The 19,871-nt window shown below is 44.8% G+C and overlaps 1 protein-coding gene across 2 annotated transcripts in view; it reads left to right on the plus strand.

Annotated features, from left to right (window-relative positions):
• TSPAN32 (tetraspanin 32) overlaps positions 1-19,871 on the plus strand; it is a 30,927-nt gene that overhangs the window by 8,355 nt on the left and 2,701 nt on the right. For both annotated transcript variants that reach the window (XM_082059553.1, XM_082059552.1), the window contains exons 4-7: positions 2,014-2,088; positions 15,036-15,137; positions 16,721-16,813; positions 18,385-18,468. In XM_082059553.1, the coding sequence (XP_081915679.1) occupies positions 2,014-2,088; positions 15,036-15,137; positions 16,721-16,813; positions 18,385-18,468 (354 nt within the window). The remainder of the gene's footprint in view (positions 1-2,013; positions 2,089-15,035; positions 15,138-16,720; positions 16,814-18,384; positions 18,469-19,871) is intronic.

Genomic DNA, 19,871 nt, shown 5'->3' on the forward strand with positions numbered 1-19,871 from the left:
TAATCTGCTGAGGTTGTAAGTGCTGGAGCTGGTGTGGGAGGGAAGAGAGAGCACAAAGGGAGAAACGGAAGTGGTGCCACTGGCACGCTGCTATTCTCACTCTCCAGGTTCATGGTGGATCCTCTCAATTAAAGCTTTGCTGTAATGATGTGCAGAAGAGCTTTCACACCGCTATCAGTGCTGTTTTTTTTCATCTGCCATTATTTTCTTTTTTCTTGTCTTTGAGCTTGATTTTGGTGAAAATGTTGACTTTGTCTGGGAGGGAAGTTGTTGGAGGAGGTACAAAATGCAAGGTCTGGTCCTCGTGAGGAGCAACCTGAAATGCCTGTGTAACTTCACCTCTCCCCGCTTCAGTTTATGCTGTACCTGCAGGGGCTGAACCACCCACCCCAGCTGGGTTTGGGCTTGGTCTTTCTATGCTTTGGTCCATAGCAACTCACTCTCCGTGCTCTTCCCCATCTTTGCTACTTGTATACCCCTTGTCACATCAGCATTTGGTCGGACTTTCTTCTCCTTTAGAGTCCCAGTTCTCCTGTTATCCTGTTTCAGCTTCTGGCAAGGCAGCAAGTGATCTCACTACCTGGCCAGGCAGCTGTCAAAAAAAATAAAAGGAGAGCAGACATATGCAATTTAAGGTTTTTCACAAGAGCCGTACCAGGGTGTTCCTCAGTGTCTGGTGCAGAGCCTGAAACAAGGCAGCCCTGAAAGAGTGGGGAAAGCAGGCAGCAGATGGACAAGAACCAGCAAAAGGCAGTTTGTTGGCATGTTCATGTTCATTTCCAGCATTTAAAGTAACACATTTTCCTTTCTTGCTGCATATGGAGGTGTTTGGGGCTTTTTTTTTCTTGTTTTCAAACCATGCTTTTTTAAGCAGAATTTTTTTGGTGAAGCAGAATTGGTAGCAGCAATGCTATTCTTCCTCTCCTTAAGCTTAAATTTGGTAAATTTTCATTAAAGATTTAATCTTTTTTTTACGTTATTTCGGTTATATCATATTATTAAAACACTCATAGAAAAAAAAAATAGAAACAAAAATAAGCTTCAGTCAGTTGGGTAATTTTCCCCTGCTACATAATTTTGAATACAAAAGAGGGACAGTTGCATGGAAAAATTTGTAAGGGCATTAATTTTCCACTGGTGCTTATTCATCATCTTTTGCCATTCCAAGACTAAGCTGTGGATTCATATTTGATGAGCCCATTTGGCTTTCAAACATTTTACAGGCGCTTTTTTTCTTCCTTTTTTAGTTTTGTTGGGGTTTTTCTAATGTGAACAAGATCCTTTGGTCCAGCTGTCACAACAGGCAAGCGCTGTTTACATCAGGGTTTTTTTTTGGATCAGGTTTGTTCAAATAAAGAGACAACACATCTAACTTCCAGCTTTGCAAGCACAGGGAAGAAGGCAAAAGTCAAGCCTCCTCTTGCATTGTTGCCATTATTGTTTAAACATTTCAAGGTCAGTTGCTGGCCTTAATTATATTTCTGACGTTCTTTTGTCTAACTGGGTTGGTGCTGAATTAAGGAAAGCAGCTTTGTCATCCAGCTGCCACCTTGCTCTCAGGGTCCAGCTCCTTTTCCAGAGCAGATTGCTCTTCATCCCAGTTTTTCACTTCTTTATGGACTGTTCATGTGGATTTTCCCCTATTTGAAATGGATAGCTTAGTTTTAAACATGGGGAATTGAACCCTGTGAGTAAGGAGGTGCTATTGTGGGGCACAGTCCTGCTACAGAAGAGGAGCGTACTGTAAATATAATGTTTTTCTCTCTATTTTTTTTTTCCAAGAGGAACAGTCAAGTGTAATTAGAGGTCTCCTGTTGGTGAATCACATCATTATCTATCTTACTTCTTTTAAGGAAGCAGCATTATGAGGGATACTAAAAGAAGGGGCTAATGAGCTTTAACTTTAACTAAACTTGCTCAAACAAGCATATTAAATGTGTCCCAACAGTGTTTTCAAATGGGTATTTTTCTCCCCATGCTGTAACTGATGGTACTTTTCCCCTTTATCCTCAGGGATTTTTCTGTTTTGCTCTGGCCTTCTGCGGATTGATCCCAGCTGCCTGCTGGAGATACATGCACAGCACGGAGGTAAGCATCGGCTGCTAGGAAATACCACCAGCATCTCGTCAGATGGGGATATTTTTGTAGCAATGATTTCTCCCATAAAAGGGACATCTGGTGGTAATAAAGCCGTCCATGTCGAGGTCTATCAGATGCACGCTCTGTCGCATCTGTCCTTTGCAAGAACGGGGCCGCCTTCATCAGCTGCCTCTCCAATGGGGTTGTCTGAAGGGAGAAGCCATGGAAACCCTCACGCAGGGCAAACACTTTGTCCTGAAGGCAAAACAAAATGCAACTCTCATTTTAATTAGCTTTGGGATTTTATTTTGCAGAGGATGTTCATTTTACCTGAGATGCTTGACTTTTGAAAAGTCATTTCCACCCAGCTCTGGTTCCTGCTAACATCAATTATTTATTTTAAGGCTGTGGCAGGTTGTGACTGTTCATGTTGTCTCTGGCAATGTCCAGGAGAAACACCCAGGGGGTATGTTCATTAACCAGCAGCAGTGGCACAGTAAAAACACTAGTGTGAAAATTGTGGTTTGGGTCACTGTCATGCTGGACCAGGAAGAGAAGTTTGTATGAGGTCAAATTTGCCAGAAAGCTGGGGTTTTAATTGTTAACCCAGAGCTTTCTGGTGGTGTGGTAGGTGGTGTTGGAGATGCAAAGTGCTTGGGAAACTGAGTCAAGGCACACAGAGCTCCTGAGGGACAGCCCTGTGCATCACAGTGGGTACCCTTACCCTGGGGCTGGGGTGCCCCTGGGGCTATGGTACCAGGCTGCTGGGGGAAGCAGAAATTGAAATTAATTTTTAGCAGCCTAAAGAGCATTATAATTTTTTTAACCCTTTCTTAGTCTGATATAATTTGCTTTTTGTATATTTATTTCTCTTCTCACTCAGAGGAATTTGTTGCTGCTTGGTCTTAATTCCCCTGCATTAAAAATAAATAAATAAATAAATAAATAATTTGAAAGCATTTTGAAAGCAGAACATAGATACTTTGGGCAAGCATCCAAATGATCTAACAGTAATTCAGATAAGCATTTAGGATTTTGATAGACATTTCATGCAGCACGTTGGTCCCTGTCTCCATTTCGTTCCTCCCCAGCCACAGGCATGTGCTGCAACCTGCAATGTTCTGGCCAGTGATAAGGACATGGGTGATATGAAACATCATGCCAGTGGATTAGGGTCATGTTGATGCTGCCAGCTCATCTCTTTAGGGCTACAGATGTTGTGGAGGACTGAAGAACAGTGTATCAGGAAAAGAGTATCAGGAGACATTTTGTTCTGTGCTGGAGGAGCACAACTGCATCAAAAACCTGGAGACTCAATGCATGATAGAACTGCAGGAATTGCACTTGTTGGGGACAAGAAGCCCTGTCCCATAATGGTTCAGTGTCCTGTGCAAAAACTAAAATCCAGTCCTTCTGGAAGCAGAAGCCTGAAGGGCAATATCAAGGCTAAGGGGAGGGATAAGGTTCCTGCTTCTTCAGAAAGTTTGCCCAGAGCTAACCAGTGGCCACAATAGTTGAAAATCCTGTGAAATATGCAGATAGCTATGCTGGATCAGACCAAAGGTACCCACTCCCAGACAGGCACACCCACTGTTTGCCAAGCTAGGGGCATAAACACCCAGCGAGCACAAAGCAATGCTTTTTCAGGTGCCAAGAGCTGGAGGCGCAGGTGCCTGCTGGTGGCACCTGCTTGTGCCTTTGATGCCCTCAGTGGATTTTTCCTCCATGAATTTGTCCAGCTGCTTTGCAAGCAGCAGGGTGAGTGCTGATGGCACAGCAACATCTTTTATCTCTACCCTTACTTGGCTGAAGTGGATTCAGAGCTGAGATACTCACGAAAAAGAGTCTTGCCACAGCCTCTGTATATAGTTTCCCTGGTTTCAAGCAAAACTTCTGCAGAAGTTTGTAATGAGAGATTGAAACAAAAGTTGTGTTACTGAAGGAGAAATAGCACCAGAAAATCTGTTGGTCTTGTGAAATTGCATTATCCAAAGAGACTGGTTATTCTTTTTACTCCACAAAGGTGGAGTAACGTATAAAAGGTCACAAGAAAAAGTTGTATACTAAGTTAATACCAGGAGGTGCCATTCAACAAAATATTTTGCTGAAAATACTTAGAGGGGAATGACTTTATGTATGTCTTAATCACTACACCTGGTTTTACTTCAAATTATTATCCTGTTGTTTTGCTTTGAGTGCCCTACCCAGAAAGGTACCCACGTGTTAGCTTCAGTAGTTTGTTGGGTTTCTTTAGGCAAAACACTTTCCACTAGGCAAAATGAGGGGGTTTTGTAAAATGTTTACTTGTTGGGCAAAGAAAAATAGCAGCATTTCTGACAACAGAAAAATTAAAATACCATTAGAGATCCTCTTTGGTTCCTCTGCTTCCTAAAGTGCAAACAGAAACAGGGGATAATAAATGAGGAAATGTTTAGTTAGGGTTAGGAGAGTCACTTACAAAACATATGGAAATTCAGTTTTGCTTGAAAGCTAACCTGTCTCACCAGTGAGAGAAATGCAGATGTGAGAGAGAGAAATGCAGATGAGGGAGAAATACGGATGTTAATGTCCCTCCAGGACAGAGAGACAGTGCCATGGTACAGAAAACTGAGCGGAGCAGGGGGAAGACACCTGAAGTGCCATTATAGAGCAGTTTGTTTGTCTTTCTCAAAATAAAGAGCAAAATTAAAGCAGGTATTCTCCCCAGCCTACTGCGTGTTGGTTCTGCCAGAAAGAGTTAATTGTAGTAATAAAGGGAAAAAAAAGAAAACTTAGCTAAATTGACAGGTCTCTTGTAAGCCTGATGGGATGTACACAGTTACCAAGAAAGGAAGGGAACTTGAGGACATAAAACTAAATATGGATGAACATGCCCATTGCAGGTGCCTCTGAGAGCACCAAAGGACTATTACCCTTGTGTTCATGGCTAAACCAAAAATATGCATTTCTCCCATGCAAAATAGGTTGACTTTCCCATGAAACACCAGGCAGAAGATCAGCCTGTTCCGTTTGGAAATGCCAGGTGGGAGCTGGCATCAGTAGAGCTGTCCTCTCCCTCCCCATGGGTGAGGTGCCGAATGCCGCAGCGCACAGCGGAGCCCTCGCTCCCTCTGGACCCCAGGGGTGGGAGGTCCCTTCTGCACCCAGCCATGCCAGATGCTCTCAGGGGTTTACTCCTCTTGATTAAATTTAAATATATATATATACATATACATATAAAAATTTTAAAAATCTATATTTCTTTCATAAAGCAGACCCCTCTTACAGAAAATCAGCTAAAATGGAAAAGCCCTATTTTCAGTTGAAAACTTGTTTTGATGGTTGTTTTCAAGAGGCAGTAGATAGAAATGTCATTTGAACATGATGAAAGCAAGTTGCCCGTTTTGCCTTTGTGATTCTTTCAGAGCCATGTTCACAGTACCTCTTAAAGAGAAGCTACACAGGACAGGAGAAAAATAAGTTATTTGTAAATATTTGATATTTTCAGACCTGGGCACTGTAAACAAAATGTGAATCTTCTCATTTCCCATTCTTTTCTGTTGGTTCCTGAACCAATTCTTTCAGACAGATGCCATCTGTTTTAATTTCAAGTTACCTGCATCCCAAACAGACTCAGGGTCACCACAGTCTTTATTCTTAAAATAACATATACTGTGCATGCAAAAATCATGAATCTGAGATTTATCATGCTTTATCCTAAAAGGGTAGATTTATTATGTTTTACCTTCTGTTGAGCATCATAATCATTCTTCTCTATTGAATGGGTTTTGAGAAGTCCAGGCCTCCTTCATACTGCCTTCTGAGGCTGGTTTGCATCCATCTGCATTGTTCCTTTAGCAAGGAACTAATAACCTACCTATTCCCAAAATGTGGTTGCTTGGTAGGTTCTGCAGAGAAAATGGTGTACAAAATGGGGAGGAACAAATAAACCAGAGTAACATCCCAGATCCTCTACCTGTCTTGCCAGCACGTGTAATGCAGCCTTTCTGTTAGGGTCTTCTCCTGGTTTACAAAAACTTTGCCTCTCAGCCAACGGCACCAACAGAAAAGGTGCTGCTGTGACCTGGAGAGGTGTCAAAACTTTCCTGGGCAGGTCAGCTGCTCAGAGGAAAACCTGAAATTAAAATAATTGTAATCTGGAGGTTGTTGAAGTAACTTTTCTCCTGCTAGCTATAGTGCTGAGCCATTCATATGTCAGTATTTTCTATCTTGGCTTGTTGCTGAGCCCCACCATCACCTGCAGCACTCAGCACTCCTCCTTCCCCTCTGTCCTATCACGCTCTTAAGGCCATGGCTCCAGAAACAGCCCAGCCCAGCCCCCAAAGCCCTGTGAAACTCCAGTGTGCTTTACTGCCTGGCACAAATCACTTGAGAGAATCAATCCCTTCCCACTTCTGACCCAGTGCAGACAAGGGTCTCCATGAGGATAAGGACCACATTTGGTTGCCCTCCTTATGGGCCATTGGGCCAAAATATGGTCTTGGTGGGAGATGTGGTCTTGGTAGGAAGGTGTCACAAACCTGTCTGAGGACCAACAGTGTTGATGCAATCAAAACAAATGAGAGATCGACATACAATGGAGGGCAGGGAGGATAACCTGTATGCAAGCACCTTTGATGGAACAGCTGTGGTAACCACAGAAATGTTGAGGTTTTCAGCTGGTTTTCAGCCACATTAGGAAGACTTGTTCCTGAATCCAAAGAGCTGAGTCTTGTTTTGCAAAGTTATTTTTATGGCAGCTCCTTTCCCACAAACCACTGCCTGTTCAGGGGAGGTCTCTTAGTCATTTCCAGCACAGCCTAATGCAGCTGGGACCTGGGATGTGGAGAAGGATGTAGGAGAGACTTGTGCCACATCTGGCAGAGCTGGTGCAGGAGGCTGCTGCTTCTTCCTCTTGCTCCCCAGCTTTCCTTCTCTCCTCACCCATTAACCACTGCTTTATAAACTTGGAGGAAAGGGTAGCTTTGTATTTGTGGTATAGAAGATTTTTGGTATCCTTGCTAGCCAACACTGAAATAGGTTTGGGGGTTCATTCTGGGCCCTGCTGTGACAGAGGCCAGAGGAAATTCACTGTCATGCCATCTTCTGCTGTTCCTCTTCTCTGCAGCAGCTTAGAAGATCCTTCCTGCAGCCCTGCGATCTGGCCCTATAAGCTGGTCAGGATGGCAGGGTGAAGTGACAAAAATAAAATTGCTGCAACGTGGAAGGAATTTTGCAACAGAATGAGCTTTTTAATTACAGATATTCATTCGCAGGTAAATGTTAGCTTAAAACCAATTAAATTGTGATTTCCCAATTTAGGCAAAGAGTTGAAACTAAGCACTGGTGCAAATAGTTGCCTGTACTTCTGGTATAAAGGCCCAATTTCCCACATCCTTTAGATGAAGGTGTCACTTGGATTTGCACTGGCTGCAATGATGTGGCAATCTCTTAATCTTCAGATGGTCTGTGAAGTTGCTGGGTGATTTCAAATGCAGGTTCCACCAGGGGCTTTTGGCTCCACGTGCAGAGAAAGGCATTAGCCTCTTCGCGTTACACTGCATAATACTCAGAGAATAAATGTGAGGATTTAGCTTTTTATGGGATGGGGAACACAAACAAGCCATGCACACTCTGTTCTCCTGCAGTCTTGCTCTGCTTGAAACTTTCTCCTTTGTAAATGAGCAAGGTGGCATCATTTGATGTGATGGTTTGCTAGCAGAGCCTAGGATGCAAAGCTGCGATTGACAGTTGCAGCTGTTAAATAACAAGCATGGCTACACCTGGAGCCTGATCCTGAAAAGAGCAGCTTCTTTATTCTTCCCTGCATATGGGATCAGTGCTGGTCTTCTGTTTGTGGCTGTTCCTTCTAACCAGCACTTTTGCAAAGTCAGACGCAGCATTGTCTGGGTTGCCAGGAAAAAAATTCTGGTTTTGTGTGCTCAAAGCCAGCATGTGCACTTGCATTACTTGTTTTTGCAGGTATGCAAGGAGTGACCCAGTGTTTTCCAGGTAATATCTTAAATGGAACTGTAGAGGTCCTTCCAGCAGCAAACCCAGTCTGTGTTTTTTCCAGGACATGTTTGTTTCTGTCACTCATGCTAGCAGTGTGTGTTGGGACAAACTCCTACAGGGTGTAGTCCATCTCATCTGAAGGCCATGTTTAGAGGCAGGCTTAATTCCTAGAGATTTCAATTGGACTTTAACACAAGCTGAAGGTGTGTTCAGGTGCTTTCTGAAACCAGACCCAAAGCATACTGGTAGCTTCCTTTTGTTTTCTGGTTCAGTGGGGCTGGATGGGGATTGTAGCCACTCACGGGGGTCTTTCAAGAAGCATTTTGAAAAATCAGTGATTTCTCTTCCAAAACACTGTGAATAATGTGATGTCCTCCTTGTTCTTGCTGTTATTCTGCCAGGCACAAACACTTGAAAATAAGCAGCAAGCTTTTCCCAGTCTCTGAACTCTATGGGAAAACCAAAAAAGGGAGAAAACCCTCCCCCTTCCTTAGTGCTTTTAAATATTGTGACTCTTTCCTAGTATTTATGTTCTCATCGTGCAATAACAGCCTGCTCCGCCCAGCGAGACTCTGGTCTCTTTTGTCTGATGTGCCACACAGGCATTTGTACACATGGGTTTTATAATTCACCACTGGGCTGACACTGAGCCTGTGCAGCCCCATTTCTGCTGCTTTCCGTGGCAGAGCATTAGCTGGAGCTCCTGTCTCCAGCAGTGTCATCTGAAGCCGCTCAGATGGTCACTGTCACTGTGGCATATCCAGCCTTCACATGGCTGCAGGATGCTCATCACGGCAGGGCAGCCACCGCCAGCTCCGAGGTGACAGTGCTGCCCTGGGGCTAGTTCTATTGCTGATACAAGTCTTTCTAAGCTAAAAGAGTTTTCAATGTTTTTCCAATACTTTTCTGTTAGGAAACAGTCTTGCCTGGCACTGGTTTCAAGGACTGCATGTGAGAAAAGGGGTTTAGTTGGTTGTTTGGGGTTTTGTTTTTGATTCTTTAAAAAAGCACACCCCTAAACCCCCAAGAGGACCTTGATACACGGAGGCTGGTGTCACTCACAGCTTTGTGAGGCTTTGCTTTTCCTGAAATTTTTGTTCCGCTATGGTTTTTGCTCTGTCTCCTTCTGTGTATTCCCTCAGTGATGGAACAAAAGATGGTCAGAGGTTGCCTGGTCCTTTTCTGATACCAGAAAGTGGGGGGAAGTGCATTTCCTTTTAAGATATGTATAGAGAGAGAGACAGAGAAATATAAATTCTGTATCTAGATATTGGAAATAAAAGGTGAAAACCGTTTAGCTAAAAGCCTCATCTGGTTCTTCTCGCATCAGCAGGCTCCAGTGACCGTCAGCAGTCAGAGGGGAGCTGCACCTTCTTAACTTGTGCAGTTTTTAACAGGGGGGCTCAAAGGCTGCTTTGGTTTGCAGCACTGGCCAGATTTCTGCAGCTGGGATTGATCTGCTTCAGGGAGGCTGGAGAGGAGCTGATGTGCTATTGAGGAAATACAAAGCTGTAGCAAATTGTAATGACTGTGTTAGATATAACAATGAAAGCCCAGTCGAACATGGAACAGGGGGAGCCCATCTTACCATGTGCTAGATCCACGTGATGGGAGTTGCTCTGAAGCCTGGCTTAAAGCACTCAGAGTAGTTTTCCCTCCTCTGTTTCACTACAATTGCATCATTGCTTTATCCAAACCAAGCAATTCTCCTTTGTGACATGTGGTGAACACGTGTATTTCTGCACACCATAGAGGAAAGGCGAGACAGAGATAGTGAAATGCAGAAGTGTTTGTCTTACTGGAGCAAGGAAGGATTTCGAGTTGGTCAACCACTTTATTCCAGTTTCACATCTTAACTGACTAACTTGCAGTTCATAGCTAAGTGAGGGGTTCTGCGGTAGCCACTGCTGAAGGGATATTTCTGAGTGATGGTAGTGAGCACATCCCTTTTGGCGACACTGAAAGAACATGAAGTGCTGAGGTTGCAGTTTCTTCTGAGGCTGTGGCACATGTGCTGGGCTTGGTACCTCAAAGGCCCAGAGAGCCACAGGAGAGGAGGATCCTCCTCTGGTTGCCATGCTTGCCTTCCTCCTCTGCTGTGTCAAGAGTTTTCCTGTTAAGCAGAAAAGAGAAATATGGATTTGTCTTCGAAACAATCCTGACAGCTCCTTTCACAGTGTTCTCCTTGAGCTCCAGCTCTTCAGAGACATTTTTGGACAGTGACTCTTGCAAAGATGGCTCACTGATTAGGCCTCAGACTGTTCTTGGTACAAGTCTACATCAGTTTTTCAGCATAGATTGAAGCAACTAGTTCAGGTTGCCTGAGCACGGGTATTCACTGGCAGTGGAAGGGAAATTCATTGACAATTCTGGCTTGCAAAGGGATCAGGAACTAAAGAATGACCTCCCTGTCTGATCTTTCTGTTCCAAATCCAGTTACAGGAAAAAATTATCCTTCATCAATAACCTAAGTCAGTTTTCCTCTTGAAGGAGGTAAGACTGAAATTTGCTTTAGTTTCTAATAGCCAAGGGCAAGGATGCTAATGGCTTAGAGTAAATGCCTTCCTGCAGTCATAAATTCTGCTTCTTGGGGGATAAAGGATATAGAGGATGATAAACAATCTCAAAATTCCTTCTTTCTTTTACTTTAAGTGAAAAATGCTACTCTATTGAGTCAGCTGGAGTCAGCCACATCAATCTCTGTGGTGATTTTTCCATTCGTTGTATCCAACAAGCCATCAATATCATCCCTAAATAAATGTTTCATTAAGAAATGCAGACAGAAATGGGAAGCAGCAATTATTTGACTAATTTAGAGTTGGAACATTTCACCCAGCATATTCCAGGAAAAGAAAGACTGTAAGGTGTAACCTCCATATCACTTAACTTGGAGAGTTTCCTTAAGCAAAAGCCCAGCTGATGCTTCATCTTCAGCTCTTGGATTTTTTTTTTACTGACAAGCACCACAGGCACAGTCTCCTTCCAAGGGAAAGCTTCATCCAGGCATACTTCTCCAGCAATGGGTCACAGCATGTCACTAGGAACAGGAAAATCCACTGTGACCATAATGATGCTAATGTCTGGGGGGAGTGTAAGACCTTTCAAAAAGAAGCCCAGACAGACTTCCTCTTCTCCAGCTGTATGGTCCATTATGTGCTAACTACTGTCTGACTTAAGCGATGGGGCACAGCTGTGGTTTTCTTAAAGCATGTTATTAACACTATCAGCCTAAGCACTCAAACTCAGAAGGCATCCTGTTGCTTAACCATGAGAGAAAGCACCCTCATTTTTTTTTTCCTCCAACACCTGGTGTAAGAAACAGAAAAATAAAATTATTTTGAGGCAATGGACTGAAAGTTGCCTGTGGGTGGAGTGTGTGGTGTCAATCTGCTGAACAGGGCACAAAACAGTGCTGCAGTCTAGCCCTTCACTGTGTTAGGTCCCAGATCAAAGGAAAATATAGGGATTACTTACATCTACTAGGTCATATGATGTTGCAAATAAGGACAGGTCGTGAAACCACCTGGTGACTTTGTCTCGTGCTTTTAAGTTTTATTTTTTACATCATTAGGCATGCATCAGTTAGTATGCCATTTTGGGCTGGATAGATGCTGCCATGTGTGACCAGTGCTTCAGAGCTTGGCTGCAGCTCTAAGTATAAACATAACCCCATTCCAGGCAGAAAAGTTGCTAAGATGATGGTCTTTCAGTGTAATCTTTCTTGCTCTTGCATGTCTCCTTGTTAAACCAGACCTCTCGTATGTTTTGTGGCACGATTGCCTGCACAGAAGCAAACACCCAGTGGTAAATACTGAGATTTATTATTTTGTACTGACCTTTGAAATATTTAAATGAGAAAGCTCTCTGCAGTAATCTTTGAAAGCAGATCACCACATTGTGTGAAGACAGTAATTTTCCCTCTCCAAAATCAAATGATCTGAGAAAAAATCAGAAAGATTATGTAGAGGAACTACAGTCAATTCACTCTTTTAAAAATGGTTTTATAGTTTGATATTCTCTTACCAAGATTTGAATAACATATTCAGGTAGTGGCTGGATATAATTGCTAGATAGAAATGCTGAGAATGATTAATCAGCAAATTGTACTCTTAGGCTTGCCCAGACATGCATTCTAAAAGGAAATTATTGCTATAAAACATTTTACGCTTAATCATTTGTGCTTTCAGTTCTTGGAGACTGCTTGACAAAATTTAAAAAATCAGTAAATAACTGAGAAACCAGCTCACAAATGAGCTCAGAAAGAGAGTGTAATTGAAGTAATCTTTATTAGTCATTATGTACCTGGAGATTACCCTCATCATCGTCACCATCACTCTAGGTGAGCTGGCCATGATATGGTCACCATTCATGGTTTCTTCCCTTATTGTTTCCAGCAGTTGGAATAATTTTCTGCCATAGGTTTGTAATGGCAATCTTGTTTCTTCCATTCTTTCCTTTCCACTCCTTGCCTTCAAACAGCCTTAGGTGCAATGGTCGATGTCATTGCATGGTACCTAAAATAATGAAGAATGTGCAAATGTGCACCACTGCATCAGGCCGGACCTATCCTGGTCAAATCGATTGTTTTGTGAGTTCATGCAGCTGCCAACATCTGGGCAGCTCATGTGCCATCCTACCAGGGTCCTTAGTGTTGCATGACCACCTAAGAAGCTGCTGAGGAGGATATCTGCTTCAGTTGGGCCCTGAGGCCCAACAAAACCCAAATAATCACTGACCTTCCTGCACAGTGAATTGGTTCTGGTGGCATGGTCAGAACCTGCTGTGCTGCTAGGGAGCCTGTGATGGTCTTTGCAGATGAAACATCACTGGAAAACGTCTCATCTTGCCTTGGTTTAAGTTGAATATAGTTGTAAAGTAAGCAGACAGAACTGGCCCAAATTCCCTGCAAAGGAGCATTTTTGCCAGTTTTCATGAGGCTTTGGGGCATGTGTCCAAGCAAGGCAGAAGGTTTAAAAGTACCTGTCCAAACATTTCCTGGCCCTGTGTTCAGTAGACCTTTAGAAGTAGTTAAAGTCCAGTACTGCTCTCAACCCTTGGACCCTTGCTTGAACCTAGCAACTTACTTGAACCCGTTCTTAATTTTTTTTTTTAAGTCATCCAAATTCAGGTCTTTTGGAGTGAAGGCCAGCATCCTGAATCTAATTATTAACATGAAAAGGCAAAAATTGCACACGCAGAACCATTATTCTGTGAGATCCATATGTATGTTGTCACAACACAAAATAGTTTTTATTCCTGGATCTGAGGCTAGAGTTGGGATATTCAAAAGGTTAAGAAGACAGCTGCTCTGTTCTTCCTTCCTTCCTCAGCAACACAAGGCCATGAGAGGAGGTCAAAAGATTATTATTTTTTGTCGTTATTCTTAATCCAATTCTTCAGTGGAAATGGACACTTGTTATTGAATCATTTTATTTAATTGGTGCTACTGGAAAGCTAATTCATGTCCCACAAGTAGTTAGAAAAGCTTGGTTGTTTTCCTTTTTATTGGAGTTCCAGGTTTTCTCGGGGGAAGGGTGGTGCACAAGTCTGCTGATGATCTTGTCCTACTGCTGCACCCACCCTGCTCAATGCACTCTGGTACACAGGGGTGACAAAATTAGTATCCTCCCTCCTCACTTGTGTGGAGTAGCTCAGCACCCTGCACATTGCTACAGAGGATTTTTACCTTGTCTCAGAGTATCTGTGCCTTGTCTGTCATCAGAAATCTCTTGTTAAAGCTGGGTTGCTTCTGCCTCATCTACTGATTGCTCTGTGGCAGGTGATGGAGCATCCCGAGGAGCAGAAGCTTTGCTGCAGATAAATCCAGAAAAAACCCCAAGCCCCTCCGCTTCTTCGACATGTTGATAGCTGTGGAAAATCTGCCAATGTCAGCTGGTGGCACAGGGCTGAGTAGGATACAAGTAATCTTCTCAACCTACCTCTCTACCCTCCCTGGTTATCAGCTTCTGTTAGTTGCTTGCATTTTGGACAGCCAGAGGGGTAGAGCAATATTGCAGTAATGGCTGTAATCACCTCGAATGACCCCGCTTTCGCCCCCAAGCACACAGCATTGGGCTTTTATTCCCCTAGAGTAATTTCCAAGCACAACCCCTTAAGACTGAGCTGAAAAGCCCTGCTGAGAGATGGCTCTGCTCCCGGAGTGCCCGTCCCTCCCCACGCAGCCACCCACTCCATCTGTCTCACAGATCGATTTTCCCTCCTGAAAGCCGAGGGCTGCCTGCAGACCTGCTAAGGTGGGTGCTGGCGAGGAAGCGAGGGAAAACAAAAGGGAGAAATAAGGTTTTGACTCTAGGCACTGAAGGCAATTGTCATATATTTTTTCCTTTGAAACCCAAGTGGGAGTTGGCTGGGATTTGTCAAGCTGGGAGTTCTCACACATTTGGTAAATATTTAGTGTCTGATTCACCACTGAATCACTCCATTATTTTTTTGGTTCTATTCACAGGAACTCCTCTGTCAGTGAGATAAAGCCAGACATCTGAGGTCCTCTCACCTTTTAGTTTTAGCATCTCACAGTCATGTGTGCCTGTCCTCACAGCCCCCAATCAGGAAAGGGAGACAGTGTCCTCCCTGTCCAGCAGAGAGACTTGGAGACACAACAGTCACAGGCACCAGGAGACACTCTGACCCTAAATCAAAAACCGACCAAAAGGTCCAGCCATCAGCTGGTGAGATCCTGACATGATTCTGAAGGGTCCACACGTAGCAGACAGTGGTACACATGCAGCATTGCAGCCTCTCTCATGGGACTCGCCATGCTGGAGATGCCCTTTGGTGTGTGGTGGGTTGTACACTACTGCATGGTAATCATTTAATAGCTGCACTACTTGTCTTCCTATACCTGGGAGACCTTTGAGGTGATGCAAGAGGAGCATCAAAGCACCCTTCAAAGGTGACCACAGTCAGTGTTTTGCACATACAGATTTCTGCTTTCATCGCAGGTGGAAGACAGCATGATGGATGTGTATGATTTTGTGTACGAGGAGGTGAGGAGGAACTCCTCCAGCTTCAGGAGGCATGAGCTGACTGCCATCCATGAAGCAGTAAGTTGTCTTTCAGCCTTAACAGAAAGCCTTGCCCTGGGGAATCTTCCTGGTGGTTTTAGCAGGCTGGGGCTGACGCCTGTGCTCTGCCTTGTGGATGCTGCAATGCCATTTTCCTTTGGGAACCGACTCCTCCAGCCCACTGTAAAGTCTGCTTTTCCCTTCCTACTCTTCCTTTCCCAGGTTTAACCAACCAAATTATCAACAGGAAAAAAGTGTGACCTACCTGAGCATCACTCTGGTGCAAGATCTTCAAAGCTTCCACTCTGTAGCTGATATATACAGGGGGTTTCAAAGAGATGGACCAAATTTGAAATCACTACTGCTTTGAAATCAGGTCCAACTTTTTGAAACACCCTGTATATTGTCTGTCTTAGCAGACTCTCTGCCGTGCTCCCTATATGTAGTATGAGAAAGTGGAGATACACCTCTCTGGTGTTCCTGGTCAGGTAGAGAGAGGGGGGGAATTCCACATTGTCCAGCAGATGTGAACTCGGTTATTTCTGTTTACCCTTGACCCTGTGGCTGAGGAGTACTGGAGGCTATGTGGCCTCTTGCAAAGCTGGAGACTGCTAGCAAGCTCCCAAAAAACACCACCCAGGATGCTGTTGGCACAGGGGACTTCTCTGTAGCTTAGCAGGTGTGCAAGGGTGGTTGCCCAGAGCACAGGGAGGATGCTTGCCCTCAAAGCCACAGGAGGTGAGTGAGGATGTCCCCTGCGGTAAGAAACTCCCGAGTCCCCGCTGTGTGAAGGAGCTGCATCTCCTTGCGCAGCAGGCCCTGTTTGGGTAGTGAGTTCATGGCACACAGCAGGGCTGGACAGGAAGGCCAGGTCCACTCGCATGTTTCCAGACACCTCCCACACAACTCCCTTTATCATTCTGTGTTTTCTTAAGACATCGTAACAAGTACTTTCCAAAGCTGCTTTCATCTGTGTTTCTCAAAACACAGAAAAGAGCAAATGTTTCTCATTGCAACAATGGTGGTGGCCCTTAGGGGCATGACCAGGCATGGTGATCCTTGCTCTGCAGGTTTATGGAGAAGCACACCCAGAGTCTCCCTTAGCAAGGAGAACCAGGCATGAAACCCAACTTCATTGGTTGCTTATGTTCACCACTTTCATTGATGGAGAAACAGCCCTTCTACTCCTATTTTTTTTCCCATTCTGCTAGAGCTCCAAGCTGGCCAATTGACCTTGGTTATAGGAAACCAGTTCCACAGTGGCTGTTGCTGGGGACCTCTCCCAGCCCATAACAAGCACTCGAAACATGACTCTGCATCCCTGGGTTTTCCAGAGCAGCCTCTGTGAGACATGGTGTGACCATGAAGGGAGGGCATGGCCCCAGCCCAAGGCAGCAGTCCTGGAGGAACACGGGCAAGTTTGGGGCCAGATTCAAATCTCTCCTCTGAATTTAACCTCCATTGCTGCAGTTGTTGCTTGCATACCTACGTGGTTCACCCTTTGCAGCCCTGGTTATGCAGCCCTGGCTAGGCCAGCAGGGAGGAAGGGTGGCCCATGGCCAGCAGTGGCAGCGAAGTAAGAGCCCCAGTGGGCAGCTGGCAGGCCTCTCCCTCTCTTCCAGTTCCTGTGTTGTGGGAAGCACTCTCCATTTGGGGACACGACCAACGTTGAGCACAAGACATGCCCATCCGGACAGATACGCAATGCAGGACAGGTAAGGGAAATATTTCTTCCACCCCACACTGGGGTTTTACTGCTACTTCCTATCTGTTAAAACCTCACTGGCGTTTATGTGTTAATGAGAGTTGTGGCTTTTTTGTGGTTTGGGGTTGCTAAGTGTTGGGGTTTGTTTTGTTGGGGTTTTGTTGTTTCAATAAGGAGGCATCTCAACTGCTGGAGGAGCCTTGGTGGATCAGCGGGTCTCAGACCTGCAGATGCTCTTACATTCACAGCCCTAGAAAGCCTTCAAAATGCTTGAGCTTGCAGCCTGTCGCTTCTCTCCAGCTTCCTCCTCATCTCCTGTGCATGCACAGAGCGTGAGATATCAGAGCCATGTGTCTGAGCTCAAAAAGCTGTTGGACTTTTCCACATAACACTAGCTTCTGAGGCTTAAAAAGTGTTCCACTAGCAGCAAATGTGGAATTTGCTGTAATTCCTTTTTTCAAGGGCATTAAATAGGCATTAAAATGAGAAACTCATGAAGCAAGATGATGATGCCCAGCAGTAGCTTCATCAAGTATACTTCATTCCTCCTCTTTGCAGTATCCCAGTAAGGCTGACAGAGAAGCCACCAGTATAAGACTACCTCTGTGCTTAGGCTGTAATGCAGACTTCATACCCTCTGAGCAAATATGTTGTATGATTATTTTTCTTCCACTGGAGTAGCCAAATCAGCTGAAGTATGTTGCTTTAGCTATACAAAAACGTTGTTAGGTGAATAAGTCAAGTGCTAACAGAACGTCATCATGCGCAGGCACGCGTCTGCCCACAGGGCAGTGTTGCAAAGCACTGCCTCTGGGAATGCCACATCTCAAAGCAGGGTCGAGTTTGTCTCAAAGAACAGGAAGGGAGAGCAGAGCAAAACTGGGTACTATATGGGTGGCTCTGTTCCCCCCCTGCTAATGGTTTGCATTTCCTCCAGTTGCAAGCTGGGGATGTGAGTGGGAGGATGCATTTTGCAACCTGGGGAACCGCAGTTTGGTAACTGTAATACATTCACTCTCTGGCTTTGAGCACTCTTACCTCGCTCTGAAAAGCACTTCATCAAGGGCATGCTCTTGCATTTTTTAAATGGCTCTCTTGGCTAACACCTCCTGGATTTCCCTGGGGCTGCTGGCATGCTTAAGGCTAATGTATATTAATGCTTGAGACACCTTGTGAAATTGAGCTGTTCATTAGTATCTTTGGGGAATGTATTTAGCATTACGATGTGCTCTGCTTTTCCATCTTTTCATTGCCCTCTTTCCATTTTCCACTGAGTGGAAACAAAAAGCTTATGCATGACCATGCTTACCTGCGCACCTGCATGGCCACCACAGTCCAAAGAGCATCATACCAAGAAAATTGTAGGCATATTGTAGAAACAGAAAATATACCACAGATGTTTTTCTTCCCAAGTTGCAGCAAGCAGCAGAAAGGAGAGTGGCCCACGGAGGAGCCCAGCTGTGCAATGCTGCATCCCCCTCTTGCTTCCCTTTCTATCTGGGGTGGTGGCCAGTGCTGTTGGGGGGACAAAACCCCCACTTTACTGCTGCTGTGCTGCAAGGGGTGTCTCTCTCCTCCCAGGACTGCCTGCAAGAGATCCGAGACTTCCTGAGGAAGCACATGGACTTCATCTCCACACTACTGGGTGTCACCATCGGCTTCATGGTAGCTATGTCTGTTCCTGTGCATTTTGGCCTGAAGGGGCAGGCTCCAGTAGGGGAGGCATATCCTAAATTAGCACCCAGAAGCTAAGATTTCAGATTATTTTAGAGACTGGCAGCAGAGAAACAAGTGGTGGTGGATGCCACCATAGAAATTAAGAAAGACCCAGGACCTGTCTCTGCTAGGCTAATGGCCATAGGGGTTTTCTTGCAGGAATAGGCTTGCTGCACCGTTTTTCTGCCCAAACTAGGCATGGCAACAGCATTTGCATTTCACCTGCCCAGACCTGCCTGCACATCTCCTGCAAGCGAGAGGCTATGTCACCTGGAACAGGGCTTGCAGATCAGGTAGGAAGCCAGCAGCAATTGTGGAAAAGGAGATACAGGAAAATCTTTCAGGACACTTGCTGCCTCCCCTTGCCCAGCGCTCACCAGCTGCCTGAAGTCGCTTTGTGTGGCTGGGGCTGCAAGGCCTTGAAAGCCAATGAGCACCAGCTGGAGAGCTGTGCAGAAAGGGAAGGTCTCATCCTACTAAGGAGTACTAACGAACCTCATACAGGTGCATCTCGGGCAGTGGATGGGTGAATAACGTAAGGAGCAGGCTGCAAAGGAGAGGAGCAGTGTGTTGTCTGGGCTCCCAGGTGCTGTATTGGGACCTTGCAGAGGCAGGATAGGATCATCTTTGGAAAATGGCTTCTGTAGAAAGGATCTGTGCTGAATTTATGAGTCTTATTTTGGGGAAAAGAAAAGAAAAAATGAAATGCTGCAAGAAGGGCATGTCCTGTGGTGACGGGGCTCTGTGGCTGTGTGGAGACTGTCCCTTCAGAGCTGGAGAGTACCACTAATTAAAACGAGCCTGCTTGTATGCCCACCCACTACTTGGCAGAGGTATATCACTGTAATTACCTCTACACAAGGGCCCTGCACATGTGGTGAAGCATGCCAGAAAAGACTGCACACCAGGAATCTCGTTTTTTCACCATGAAGGGAGGTTTGGTCTGCTGTGATATCTACATGCTGCTCCCCAGCTGGAGTTGCCTTGCCTCACTGTGCAATTGGAGATTGTTTTATTACTCTTGTCTGCCTTGGCAAAATTATGGGTTAGAAGACTCTTGTCCATCTAAATAAAACCCAGAGGAACTAACAATACTGTATTTTATACTGCAAGTAGTAAATTGGGAAAACCATCAGGCATTGCTATGAGGCTACAAATGTAAAGTCATGTGGTGCCGCCTTCTGATTTTTCTCAGGTATAGGAGGAATATCATTGCAGCTATATACAGACAAAATTGGGAGCATTTTTATTATCTATATCTTTTCTTCACAGCTTGATGCTATAGCAGATAAGGCGGCTGTCTTTTGAAGTGTCTGTGAGAGGAAATCTCGCTGCACGGTTCACTATTGTGA

Source organism: Streptopelia decaocto, assembly GCF_964273445.1.
Source record: "Streptopelia decaocto genome assembly, chromosome: 7".
Classification (NCBI taxonomy): Eukaryota; Metazoa; Chordata; class Aves; order Columbiformes; family Columbidae; genus Streptopelia; species Streptopelia decaocto.